At 37.8% G+C, this 14699-nt stretch overlaps 1 protein-coding gene across 1 annotated transcript in view; it reads right to left on the bottom strand.

Annotated features, from left to right (window-relative positions):
- Positions 1 to 14699, bottom strand: part of ROBO1 (roundabout guidance receptor 1) — a 595330-nt gene that overhangs the window by 14760 nt on the left and 565871 nt on the right. Inside the window, exons 22-26 of the mRNA XM_059872698.1 lie at positions 13265 to 13419; positions 9628 to 9963; positions 7019 to 7126; positions 4216 to 4360; positions 3669 to 3920 (exon numbers count right to left, since the gene is read on the bottom strand). Coding sequence (XP_059728681.1) covers positions 3669 to 3920; positions 4216 to 4360; positions 7019 to 7126; positions 9628 to 9963; positions 13265 to 13419 — 996 coding nt within the window. The remainder of the gene's footprint in view (positions 1 to 3668; positions 3921 to 4215; positions 4361 to 7018; positions 7127 to 9627; positions 9964 to 13264; positions 13420 to 14699) is intronic.

Here is a 14699-nt window from a genome sequence, read left to right as displayed (position 1 = left end):
TAGCAAGCTTGGCCAGCCTTTTTAAATCCACCTATTTTATATCTGAAATGCTCAGGTTTGTTACTTTAGTTTATACTTTCGCTGCAAATCAGAACTGACAGCTATGTAGCTTGAAATCTATCACAAAGAAGTCTGATTTTTTAATATGGTTCCTTTATCACTGACTTTAATGATAAAGCTGTTCCCTAAATAACAGATGTAGAGCTAAGCAAAGAGTTGGTTACAGATCATGTAGATATTAAAAAAATTATTTGTGCATCCTTTAGAGTAGAAGCAAAAGAAATAACTATAAACATGTAGCTTGAAACTATCAATGCCAAAGATGCATCTATCCAAATAGATTGCTCCATGAACATTATCTTCCCTCCACCCACCCTGGTGATTCAGAAAGATATGAAGAGACTTCAACTTCATTATTTTTTAAATTGATCTAGGTGATGAAATAAAAGAATTTTCTACCATACTGTTAGTTCTAGGCCTTAGGGGTACCAACATGCATACATATGTATAGGTTAACTAATTTTGATCTTAATTTGTCAGTAATGGTATCTTCAGCTTAAGGAGGCAAAGTATAAGATACCAGATCAATATTCAAGATTAGTTAATACTTCACTCAGAAGTTCCAGGTAGCAACATTGTCAACAGTTCTTCATGGGGTCACAGACACACTCTTTAAGTGCCATTTGTCTGGCAGGAAAACACACTTTCTGCAGTAATGGTTCTCCCATTCTCTGCTGGGTCACCAGGAATTTCTACTGCAGTATGCTTTGAAAAAAATTTAAAAGTAATTTTCCTTTCTCATCTTTGTCCTATTATTATCTCATTGAGAAATGGTGACTCTCATGGTTAAATCAACTTTTTTGTATGGGAGACGTGCAATTTTGGTGGTTTTTTTTTATTTTTTATTTTAATAAATGGATGTATGTTAATTTTGGAAAGAAATGTTAGCATGGAAAGACCTATGACTCTATAGAAAGGGACAACTGGATCCTCCCTGGACTACATCATTACTGTTTCTCACTTGCTGCATTAAGTACTGAAAAGAATTAAAAAATAGGGGTAATATCCAATAAAAATTTTATAACAGAACCCCCAAATCCCAGAAGCTGTCACCACCTGGAATCTGTACCTGCTTTGACTAGAGACCTTGCCCAATAAAGTCTTACAGCCTTAATTTACAGCTCTTGTGACAAATGTCCTTGTGATATATTTGTCTATTCTCTAGGTTTTGGTATTAGAAGACAAGCAACTGGTTACAAAATATGTTAGGGCTCTTGAAAATGTAGTTAGGCTGCCAACCTTTAGGGATAGGCTAATTGAGAGCAGCTGGTTCACGGGCATATGGAATTAACAATATTTCTTTTCCTTTATCTGATGCAGGTTCTCGCTTTCACAGTGACATTGTCTCCTATCTCAGCTCTGGGTTCAACACGATACCACCTGCTAGACCAAAAAATCTTTAGTTTTTTTCTTTGCTTTTTTACTCTTCCAGACCACAGGTTTGTATTCAGTTTGCTATATTTCCAGCAAGCTCACCAGACAGAAATATTACAGTACATCTCACCACCAGAATCCTATTCCAGATGCCTGGTTCTGACTAGCAAACAAAATAACACCCAGCAGAACTATGAGTAAAGCTAATAAAAAGTATGACAAACAGCATTTCAGGCATTATTTTCACTACAGAGCATATACCATTTCACTATACACAGTTTACAAAACACCCCAAATCAGTGTGGAAGGGCACCGCTGGGAAGGTATTTTTAGTTTGAGAGTATTGCCACACCACATTCAAACAGGACCCCACCCATCCAGAACGGGTTACAGTTGCTGAGCACAGGACACCCAATTCCTCAACAGCAGCCCTGGGTCTTACCAACACCAGCAGATAGAACAGGTAGCCAGTCAAGCCTTACAAATCAAATAAACAGAATTATATGACTACTTTTAAACTGATGAGGTGGATGCAGCAAAAAGAAAAGAAACAACGTTTGAAAAAGTAAGATGGAAAAGACAAAATTAGTCACTAACAAATTCTAAGATTCTCAGCAAAGCTAAATTTAGCCATTGTAGGAGGGACAAAATAAATACACATTTTATTTTTTCAGTCCACAAAATGAGCAAGTGGTATGCCCTGGGAGCTTAAATTGCAGCATCCTTCCAGCTCCCTCTGACACAAAGTTTTGCTGGCATTGATGGTGACCAGCCAGGAGTCTTTGGGTCGAGCAAACTTTCTACTTTCTAGACAGCTACTGGCTGGTTATGCACATTTGTGTACATCTGCTCCTGTGTCTACGCAATTCTCTATGTCAGGACACATGTCCCAATCTCCAGAAAATCACAGAGATTCTGGAAAGTCACTCATGACTATTGGTCACTTAGCTTTTCCCCTTTTCATTTGTGTCCACCTAGCTTTACCTCTCAAATAACCCAGAAAATATAAGCGATTAAAATGAACACTTCTGTGGACCAGCGTACCAGGGCCAACGGAAATAACAGGAAATTAGCCATCCACTAATGGAAAGAGTGATTTTAAAGACTCAGGAAGACAAGGAAGAGGAAAGGAAAGAAGAGGAAAGGAGGAAAAGATACACAGTACAAGTGTTACCATAAAGAGTAAAGGAAACAAACCAAGGCAGATCAAGTAGGGGGAGCTAAAGTGAAAGCTATTCATCTTTTTAAAAAAAGATTAATAACTACTGCCTACTTACAAAATGGGAACCATAAAGATGACCTAACTTTTAAAAAACATTCTGGAAAATACTCCAGTAACTTATGTTGAAAAATCAAAGCTCTACAGTTTACTTTGAAAAATCATATAAACTTCATTGTAAGAGGCTTACATTTTGCTAAAATAGAAATTTCACATAGAATGCTACCGGTAAGTTTATATATTTGTGGCAATAAAAAATATGTGCAAACCACTGGAGGAAAAAGATAATAAAAGCCCATCATTTGGGATGGAAAAGCCATGCCTTCTTAACAAAAGCCGAGAGATGTAAGCATCATACATAAAAGGGCTCATTCAGGATTCACTGTTTTATGGGAGAGAAGCTGTGAGAGTTTATATGCAAAACAGTTGTAAAAGCAACTCAGAGAAGAAAAAAAATTTCCCTGTAGCAAATATTTGTCTTTATTAATGCTGGGCATTCCTTTAAATAAGGTTAGATGGAAATGTTAAGAAAATTTTGCAAGCAGTAATTTCCTGTATTAGGATTTATGAGAAGAAGAAAATCTATAGGTTATATAAATTATATATTTATATATATTCATACATATTGGTGACAAGTTAATTGCACAGTTACTGTGAAATAATGCATGCTATTTTATGGTAATAATGCAGTAAATCTATTGGAAACAATGGAACTGTAATTATATGGTAAGCTGTGCTAACGATACCACTTTAATAACCTGATGACTGTGAATTTAACTTATGTCAGCATCGTACGTACCCTAAAGTGATAGACTGCATTTCTTCCCATGGTACAATAATAAAGCAACTTAATTACTTATTTCTTAGGTTAAAATAGTTCTAGCACCCTGGATTAGAAGTTAAATAGCAACAGAATAATGGGGAAATTGTTGGCTTCACTAAGTTCAACAGGAATTTTCAGTGGGGCTCGGATGACTCTTGTCACATCTCTCTCGCTACATTTGCATTCACACACCTCCGGTCAGGTTGGTGTTGGGTGTGTCCCAGATCCTCCTGACAGTCCTGTAACATGGGCTGGAGTTCTTCCTGGGGAGAGGGGGTGAGGGTGGCAGTTGACTGATGGCTATAGGAGACAGCGGCTGGAGAGGAAGCTGCTCCTCGGACAGGTGGAGTAGGACCTCGCTCATCTTCTTCCTCTTCCTCTAGCTCATCCTGCTGCAGATACATCCTTGCAGGTGGCACGGGACAAGGAATTTCTTGGTCATAGCTAAAATTAATTTTTTAAGAAAATAAGGACTTAAATTTGTACTGTGTAATTAGCATATCTGATACATCTATTAACAGCCCAGAAACAAAGCACTGTTCTCTGCGCCCTTGAGAACAGCTCAGTAAGGATGTGCTGAGTGGATGCACACCACTGTCACTAAGTGCTCTCCAAATTGCCATGCTACAGCTCGATGAGCAGCACCAGAACAGCGCTGGAGGAAGGCCTCACTGCCAGCTCGTAGGGCAAATCACACTTCAATTAACGAGTGATTAAAGTGGGAGGTGCACAGTCTTACCCTTCATCCACTGAAAGACTGTAATCTTCGCTGTTGCTGTGGGGAGGTGGATGTGCTGGAGGGGGTGGGAGAAGATCTGCCCAGTTCATGCCAGCTTGCTTGGGAGCTTTTGGGGTCCGAGCACCCTTCTTGTGCCCTTGACTCCCTGGGAATAAAAAGCAGCAGATATTTGTAATGCTTTGAAGTCTCTCCTCACCACTAGCTATGAAAACCAAAACAACTTTAGTCCCTTCCCAGATGCTCTTGCATTCTTTGAAAATTTACTGTTTTGCTTAGTTTGGAGCAAATTGGCATTCCTCCTTTTTACACTAGTTTGTACTTGCAGCCTCTTTGTAGAATTGATCTACATTTTAAGTAGCTGAATTTAACCAGGAACTTTACATAGCATGGAAAAGACACATGAGATACAAAACTTTAATTTTTTAAATAAACAGTCAAAATGCGATAAAACCATAAATGAATTTTACAAGCAATGTCATTAAGAGTGAGCTTCCTACTTCTGTTAATTACATTAAAGATTATCATCTAAAACAAATGAGCTGTAGACATATTTTCTGAAGTGCCTTTATCCTATTTAATTGCCTGAACCTAAAATACAATATGATACAGATATGATCTATTAAAGTTCTACTGTTGCATTAAGTCACCGAATATAGGTAATTTGTACTTGTCCACTGAAACATTTTAGGCACAATGAAATTACTACTTTTAGTCTAAATGGCAGGTGCAGTTGAAAATAATTGCTGGAAGAACTAAAATAACAGAAAAAAAAATAAAGATCGATGAAGTATTTCACAAATGTTTTCAACTACAATTACTGGAAAATTACAGCTCATAATAAAGCAATGCAGCTTTAACAGTTCAAACAACTGTGAATAAGACCAATTATTTAGGTGGTAGCAAATTTTAAGTTAGGACATGGCTAAGATGAGAACTGGCTCAACCATTGTTCCTTGGTATATATACATTTTAATCCTTCTTTGCTATTGTTACATTTTTGCTATATAAAACTCCTTTTACATAGATAAAGTCACTGTGATTTTGAATATGTTTTAGAATCATTCACATTTGTCTCTTAAACTGAGGCATGATTTTATATTATCACAGTAAAGCATTATATACATGATTAAATAAACTGCAGTGAGATTTAGGAAGGTTTTCTTTTTTTGGTTTTTTTTTTTTTACTTCTGCTGTCTCAGATTTTCCACTCTTACTGACAATAGTTCTGGTTATTATTGTCCCATGTTAACTGCCAGATACACATGTTTTAGCTATGTTAAATTGTTTTTGTGGTATCTCAGTATGTCAAGCAAGACACTAACTATCCCAAGGCAACCTGCATTCTGTATCCTAAGCACCATGGTTCAATACAATTAATTTATTACTTTGGTCACCTTTTTTCATTCTTGCTGAAGTCCTTGGCATAGGACTATAAGTTAGAGTTATGAATAACCCTAATAGGTATCAGCATGGAGAACACCACCCTCTCATATTTAATTTGCATGGTTCATACCCCTGAGATGTTTCATGCTGAATTTCAAGTCTTAACATCATTGAGCACAGGCTCAGCACCACATCCTGATCTTTTAGACCTGGGAATGGGCAAAAGGCTGTCTCCCAGAACAACAATGCTGAGCAGCTGGGAGAACAGGGAGCTGTACTTATTTCCTCCCAGCCACCGAGAGTTCAGCTCATCCAGAGGCACAGCAGGGATCATCAACATATTTTTGTCTCTGCTGTGCCTCGGTCGGAATCAGTCAGGACAAAGCACAGGTTAGGATAAAGGAAACTGTACTATCAAAGAAAACAGCAGAACAGAATGGGAAAAGTCTGCATCTTGATTAGTAGATGTAAAGTTCAAGGCACTCGTAACTGTGGCTATAATTCACCCTGAAAATGGTTTGATGTAAATAAACACAGCCTAACTACCACACTTACAGCAAAGCCCCAAACCAGCCTATGTGTAGTCTCTGGTTTAGCTCATACACCTCTACCAGAAATCAAACCTGGAAGTGAAAAGATTATAATAGAATGATAAAACATAAATTTTGAATTAAAACATATTCTGTGGTCCCAGAGTGCACAAAACCAGTTTTGTTTCAAGATTTTTATAAAGGACTTTTAGATTGTTTGTACAGGAGATGCCAATGAGAAACGAAATTTAATTATCTACCATCTATATCTAAATGATGTACAAAAATAATTTTGACATATAGTGACTCAAACCTATAAAAATGTATGTATGCCTGAATGTTTTTTTACTCAATGAAATGCATGGGTTTAATTGGGTTTAAAAATGAAAAACTTCTTAAAGCAGAGTTCTGTTGGGTATCACTCAGCTGCTGTGTAGTATTTTGAGCTGGTTCATGAATTGCGTAAGTAGACCCAAGAAGTGAGGAAAAAAAAGTCACTAAAGTACAAGGAAAGTAACACATAAATTAAAATCCTCTTTTTTTTTTTTTTTTTTTTTTTTTTCCCTTTTGTGACAGTTGAAAAGAAATTTCTATGACTTGCCCATCTGGAAAACACAACATTACCCAGTACGCCATCAGCATTAGGAAATCCAAATGCTATTCGAATTCATGACTTCCACAATTTCAGAAAATCAGTTACTTAACTGACATTTAGATGACACTAAGCAATCCTGAGGATGTAACAGAAAAACAGCCACCTATTGGATCAGTCTTTGTGCTGTTCAACATCTACTGTCCATGGATTCTTCCCCACCATTCCTTCGCTAACCATGGCTACAGCATCCTGATGCCACAAAGCCTAAGGCTTGGAAAACACTGCAGGTACTCACCAGATGTACTGCTGCCTCTGTCTGAGCTGTTGTAGGATCCACCTGTATTCTGATCATATGACTGGTTGTAGGGAATAGTTGGAGCAATGTTGTCATTTACTCGGTAATCTGCAAGTTTAATGGTATGGTTAATGCTGCCCTTCAGGAACACATCTACTTTTATATATTTGCTTTATAACACAAAGTAAGATCTCCTTTAAGTAGTGAACTAGAAACAAATTCATCTTGTGAAGGAAAAATCATCCTGCAATCGTGTTTTATTTTTATCTTGCCTTTTATTGTAGGCTTAGGGGAAATCATGGGAATTTAGTAGCTGCACAGCTAAAATGGAGTAAAATGGAATTCTGTGCACAGGGTTTTCATAAAGCCTCTGCAACCATCAAGTCTCAATGAACCTATCTATCTATCTATTAATCTATCAATCTATCAATCTATCTATCTATCTATTACCTGTGTGAGCATTTTGCATACAAATACTGTCACCTTGATTGGTTTCCCATGGTCTCTGCCTAATTTATGCATGCAGAGCAACCAATCGACTGTAGGAACTACTTTTGGTATTTCAAAGGTGACACACCCACATAGGAGTCAGCTCTGTTTGACAAGGGCTGAATGATCTGCTGAAGCAACAATGCATCTCCAACTGAATTTGGCTTACAACAGAAGGAGTCTTTGTTTAAGGTCTGCTGGCCCCAAGAATATTTTTATTTACACTGGATCATGCAGGTTCTACAGGCAGGGCCTTTTTTGCTAATGGCTGTCACCATAACTCTGCTCTCCAGTTCCAAAGCACTTGGTTTACACTTATTACTTTTAAACCTAGATCTGGCAACCAGATCTCTAAAACTTCATCAGAAGTAAAATATTCATCTGGCAGAATAATACCCTCGTGCTAAAAAGCAATTGCAATTTTCAGAGAACAGAAAGGAGGTAGGTTACTCTTCATACAGCAAATAAAACTGCATCATAAACAGAACCACTGGACATAAAGTAGTGACAATGAAGCACAGCATGTAACTCATCAAAACAGTTACTTCCCATCACAAAAGCTATAGGTATAATCAGCAGCAAGATGGCTTTGACTTAGGAAATGAGAAAACCAAGATCAGAATATCAACTCATAAAATAGCAAATCAAAACAAAAATAAACAAAACTAAGAATTCAGTTCCCATCTGCTGCAGAAATGTTTGTGATAATGTAAGCATAGGGAAAAGAGCAAAATGATAAATTTCACACCAGAGTGTATTCTGTAATACTTTCTCAGCCTAGTTGCATTCCACAGACCATGCTGAAGCCCTACATACCACATATGTTTACACAGAGGATAAACAGTAAATCAGCACTCTGAAATATGTATATATGACTGTCAGCAGACAATGCTTTAAGGGGGCCTTTCCACACTGCAGTAAGCTAGAGAATATGCAGCTGTAATATACACAATTTGAAAGATGCAGTATCTTCCAGCACATAAAAACCAAACATGTTTTAATTCCCAAAGAGGTACGTAATACACAGTTCATGAAAGAGAACAATTACAAAAAATACAGCTTTCAGCCTCTAGTAAGGAGCCAAAACCCTTGAATTGTCTTTTGGCATGTTTATGCCAAAGGAAGGTGTGACATTTTATATTGCCCTTTGAACTCCTCTGTGAGTAGATGGGTCCAGTAGAGAAATCAACATTCCTGTAATGAAATGTCTCTTTTTACTGGATCACTTATCTCTTTTTATTCGATCACTTGAGTTACAACCTTGCAAAAAGTTCCAAGTTAGAATGGGTCCAACTCCTAGGGATACTGCTTTGCAAATCAGGTTATTAAAAGTGGTTGCATGGTAGCCTGGAGGACTAGAAAGAAGAAATCACATACCTATTTCTTCCAGCTCCCACACAGTATATTAAAGAAACATGCCTTCAAGGCCTCAAAAGCACATTCTGATATTTCCCGTTAGCACTGAAATAAATTTATTTTTAGCTTCTGGATCCAGAGACTTCAGTGAGGGTAACACAGGAATTTAGTTTCCAAAATTGTGTGCGGTAGCATTGCCTCTCAATATGAGAACTGAAGGCTTGCTAGGAACAAGTCTAAAATGAATTGGATCACTCCATTTGTGCCCCCAGTGTACAACACATTACAATTTTACAGAGTTTGATATGCAAAATTTCATTCGTTTACATGAGCATGAAGATTTAATGAGTCTCCATCCACAACTGGGAAGAGTAGGTTGACCTATTTAAAATTTAAGGTAGAGTATAATGTGACTACCATGCATCTGGCTTATGAATAAAATATCTGGCCTCTGTCCTAACCAATCCCTTAACTGCTATTAAATTTAAATTAATCTCATATCCACAGGAAATGTATTTTATTTAACTCTTTTCTAAAGATACAGCTTGTTATTTTCACAATAAATTCAATATCAGAAAGGTTATCATGGTGCTAATTAACTTTCTGACACTGCAAACGGTGTATTTCAGAATCTAAAGAGGCAGAATCCTAAAAGCACAGCAGAAGCCTGTAATTGCTGAACCTGAAAGCTTTAGACTCCCAGAACCAGAAGGTCAAAACTCCTCCGACGCCTAAAGAGGAGAAACAAGCTAAAAGCTCTTCACCTTTGTTTAATTTGTTTTGCTCCATAATGTTGTACTGTATGGGTGGAGCCTCTTGCTTTTGCTGAACAGAGGGTTTCCAGTGTTTCTCATTCGTGTCCCCGCTGCCATTGTTAACATTATTGCTGATACTGGACTGGATGAGCTGAGTGGTGGCATAAGGAGTGGGCTGCCCAGGCTGGCTGACAAATCTTCCATCCTTTAGATTGGGACTATTGAAGGTTTTCATCTCATTGATTTTGTTGCTGAGGTCCACATCCCCATATACAGTTGGCTCGGGCAACATCAGGTTTGTCTGCTTGTTGTCCAGCTGATTGTTGTAATTTGCTATACAATCGGCTAACCACAGAGGAGAGAAAAGAGAAAAGGTCATTCTGTTCGCCCACACCAGACTTTCCATGAAACCCCCTCTAACATTTCCTCACTGGCTACTACATTTCCTCACTGGCCACTACATGGCTTGAATCCATGTAGCAGACACACTGAGGCAGAGATACTGCCATTAACTATATGATTTACAGAACATTATTTACCTTATACACTACTGCTCCAAAAGTAGGGTTCACTGTTCTGATTCACTGTAAATTCAGACCTGCTGAATTATATCTACAATGACTTACCTTGCTGGGCTTTTCCATCATGGCCATATAAACAGTCATCGTTTTTTAACACTATTCTCATAGCAGTATATATATTCAATTAGTAATTGTGATTAAAATCACTTGCATTGCAAGGGAAATTCAACCTAAACTTAACAGCAGGAGTAACTAAATAAGACTTTCAACCCGTGTCACCTAGTCACTCTTGTATTTGTGGTAAGAAATAGACATAAAACAGGTTTTCATAAAACAGTCTTAGAAATGATTACATATAAGAGAATTAAAGAAAAACAGTACAATGTAAAAGGTAACTCTGTACCCAGTAGCAAGTCTTTATTTGATCATTGTTGTACAATCTTATATTTTAATTTGAAACAAAAAAGGCAGAAAAGCAATGTGGAATTTTTGCTGTTTCAAGTTGCTTTGGATATTCCAGAATACGTAATAGCACAGTAATACATTGTCTTGTATGCTAAAGATATTTCATATAAACAGCATGAATTCATTCTTCTGACATTTACTGCATCCTGAGACCACCACTTATTGCAGACAGTAAATTGGCATGTACTGTTGCTCTGGCCACTGCATGAAACAGTGTCCCTGCCTTGCCATGTCCTCTTCCCACTGCGTGGCACGAAGCCCACATATTTTTTCCTCTCCACATCGAGTCCACTGGGAGAATACTGAATGAAGTAAAGTAGTCTGTGGGTCAGCAGTTAGAAGGCTTAGTGGAACCAGCATTCAATGATCCTTAAGCAAAAATTCTCATTTTCCGGTTGATTAATGCATCAGTAATTACATAACACTCACCAGGAATATAGTTTTCCTCTTTTAAAAGAAGTGGTATTTATGGTAATGAATTTGATTCAAAACCCAAAGTCCATTACCTGTGTCCACAATGAATTTACTGGAGAGGATGGCAAGTCAAACTACATACAGAATTCAAGATTTTGCCATTACTCTGAATGAAATAACTAGCAAACATAGAGGATTTTCAATTTCAAAAACATTCCCTAACACATACATATTTTCAGAGATATATTACCCGAGAAAGGGGAATAAAATAATGCTTGTGTAAGAAAACCACCAATCCACATTTTCAGTGACTAAGGAACAGTATCAGAACATGCCACATAGAACTTATCACTGCACATTTCATGCCCCCCAGCCTGTGGGTTTTTTTGAAGGCTTTACTGTTTGATATATTTTTCCTTCTTATGTGAGGTGTTTTTTACTGCCTCTGTTATTTATTGCTTCACAGTCTTCAACTTTTTGATTTCTAGAGTTTAAATGTTTTCCTTTCTCTCACCTGCTCCATACTAGTCTTCCCTCCTTTCCAAGTCTATTGTATTATACTGGGCAATAATATATACAGTATATTCTTCACTCCTGACACCTCAGGCTTTGTTACAATATCCTTGCAGAGTCATTTAGAACATACATTTTTACTTCCTTTCATTTGCAGCTACATCTGAATTTGTGTGTGAGGCAATATAATCAATACAGTATGTGCAGTAGGTACATTTTTTACATAGACACATTAGAATTCCTCATAACAAGTACTTAAAACTGGTTTACCTATATAACAGAAGATTTATGTAGTTAGATTTTTTATGGGATCTACTTTTGGAACAATTGGTTCCTGTTCTGTAGACTTGGAAGACAGTGCTATACTTAAAAGCAATTAAAAATGCAGCTACTTTGCATATTCACAGCTACTGAGGGGATATCCATCGCTGCTGCTTCAGAGCATAAACCAGCCCACGGTGACAGAATTAAGAACATTTGGCAGAATTTCCAGGAAAGTAGAGGCCACTCCGAGCACTTCAGACCCACAGGCTCTGAAGTTCTATTTGAAAGGAAGGAAACACTTTGCAACAGAACCAAGCTTAATATGAAAGCTAAAATGAGGGAGAATCCACTGCAGTTCAATACAAGATATTATAATAGGTTGCCACCATAGAAAATGTGCCTTCTCTTCCTTTTCTGAATTTGCTATTTACCAGAATTGCTATGTCTGTCCTTGAATCACAAACCTTTTTAAACAGGTACTGGTGGACATGATATCCACAGCCAGAGTGAGAGACATGCTTCTAATGCCAAAATCTTACACCTTGCTCTGAAGCAGCTGGCACTGGTCACTGTCAGACAGCATTACTGCAGGAGATGAATTGCCATTACTGCCACTCATGAATTACCAGCCATTTGAGCTGGTTTCACATTAATTACAGGAGGTAATGCTGCTTGGCACTTATGTGACTTCCCACACTCCCCCTCTGGATTGCTGGGACATGCTACTAGCAAAAAATAGCAAAAACCAGTAGAGATACTTGTAGTGGAAAAGACTTATTTCATTCCTCACCAGTAACACAAGGTTAAACCAAAAGGAACCTAAGGTCTGTTTAAAACAAAACATGCAACAGTTAGATGTACTTCCTCAAATGTGTTCCATAGAACTCACGAGGTTTTATTCCAGAGCTCTCTGAGTCCTGCTCAAGCTCCCAGGAACTACCAATTAACCCAACATTTTGTAATTGCTTTAAGTGTGTGAAGTTAACTTCTTCATTCACACACCCTAAACAGAACACCAGCTATCCAATTTTGTTCAGAATGGCACTCGAAGTGAAGTTCTGAGTGTGTCAAAACAGACTGACTTTGTTGCAAGCACTGCAGAAATGTTTTATTTCTTGCTTCCCATCACATCCAAACCAGAAGGAAAACCACAATGGCATAATTCTGGTCTTTCTCCTTCTCCATCCAAGCAAGAAGGATGTACACAACAACCCAAAAATGACCTTATCTGCTCTATTCAGAAGCCAAAATGTATTAGTTGAGTGTGAGTTTTGGCAGTACTGAACTTTGAAGGGGCTTCTTAAGCCTGCTACAACTATCCAAAAGCACAATCATGACATAGAGGAGACACTATACTAAGCCTAAAAGCATTGGAAATGAAAACCCAAACAAACCTGTACACTCTCTCAGGTATTAGAAGCATGTACTCTGTAAAGAAGGTTCCTTAGCAAGGTAGAAACATATCTAACCTGGTCGACTGTACGTTGTCAGGTTGCTGTCACTGTTGCCATTGCCAGAGGTGCAGCAGTTGATGGAGCAGTCATTGTGATTGTTCCCTGTGTTAGGCCAAGTATCTGCTAACCACGGCTGAGTGGCTGGTTCACTGATGTTTAGGAGTCCAGGCCTTTAAAAACAAAGCTTGGTCATTTCAAAAATGAAACAAAAGTATTTTCACATTGCAGTGACACTCTTCCAAACAGTGAGATGTTACAAAATAATACCACGTACCAAAAGGCTTGAGTACTGAAAAACTCAGCTTGACTCAATTTAGCATTTTCAAGTCTGCTGTCTAACCTGTTCCTTGCTAAATCAGGAGTGAGCAGTCAAGGGCAGCATCAGTTCACTTTGCTGGACTACACTATATGTTGGTGTGCAACATCTACCTGTCACTTTGGTTTTCATTTTTTAATTCTTTTTTTCTCTTAGGAGGATGCAATTTTATTTTTCTGCCCCTTCACCCTTTCTTAAAGAAAGCAAGGTAAAATAGAGGAAATTGGCAAGTCGAATAAACAAAAAATTCACACATGGAAGCAGGAAGGATATGCATAAGTAAGAATCAAATTTAAATGTGGATATTCCTAAGTTCTTGGTTATTTATGGAACAATTTTTCCTCACCATCAGACAGTATTACTGTGGTGCATCAAAGGGAACAGCAGATAATAAACCTCTGTGGCTTGGGAGCATTTGGATCTCACTAAACATGCTGAGGGGGTGACACACACTTGTTCATGGGAAAGCCACTCAGCTCCTAAGAGAGTTTGAGGTACTTAGGAATACTGACCACCTGAAAAACATCCAGATATGAATGCTGCATGCTGGCTGCATTTGGAATAAACTGTATTCCTGTCATCAGCAGAAAGAAACATCATTCCTAGTCTTCTAAGTTGCTGAATTTTTGTAGTGAGTGTGAAAGTCACTCTGATGAATGTTCTGTAGAATCCTTGGTGGCTCTTGAGTTTTCATGCTAACAATGCAGTGGGGCATGTTACAGTCCCACATAATTTAAAATTCCCTTTGATAACTAAGGTGCTTTTAAAAAATAGGTAATTTTAGCTACTGTCACATACACATATATGAACACAGTCCCCTTCTCCTGGGATTTAACAGGCAACTTTCCATTTGAAATAGTGCAGAAACTATTTTCCATAATATTAGATGTGATGATCTTCAACAAGAAAATATGCTAATCCTCTTAAACTGCAAGTTGAAAATACAAGCTGCATGCAGTTATTTGTGGGGGATAGAGTCTGTCAGTGCTGCAGGCTTAAGTCATAGACTTAGAATGACATTTAAAAGATCTATACATATATGTGTATATATTTCTGTACTGCATATGTCATCTGACAATTTAACATAGGAGGTGATGAGGCTTGACTTGCTGTCAGGCTTACAAAGCAGCCAAT

The sequence above is a fragment of the Haemorhous mexicanus genome, chromosome 2, assembly GCF_027477595.1.
Source record: "Haemorhous mexicanus isolate bHaeMex1 chromosome 2, bHaeMex1.pri, whole genome shotgun sequence".
Classification (NCBI taxonomy): Eukaryota; Metazoa; Chordata; class Aves; order Passeriformes; family Fringillidae; genus Haemorhous; species Haemorhous mexicanus.
Note: the sequence above shows the minus strand (reverse complement) of the source record. Positions and strands in the feature narration are given on the sequence as shown.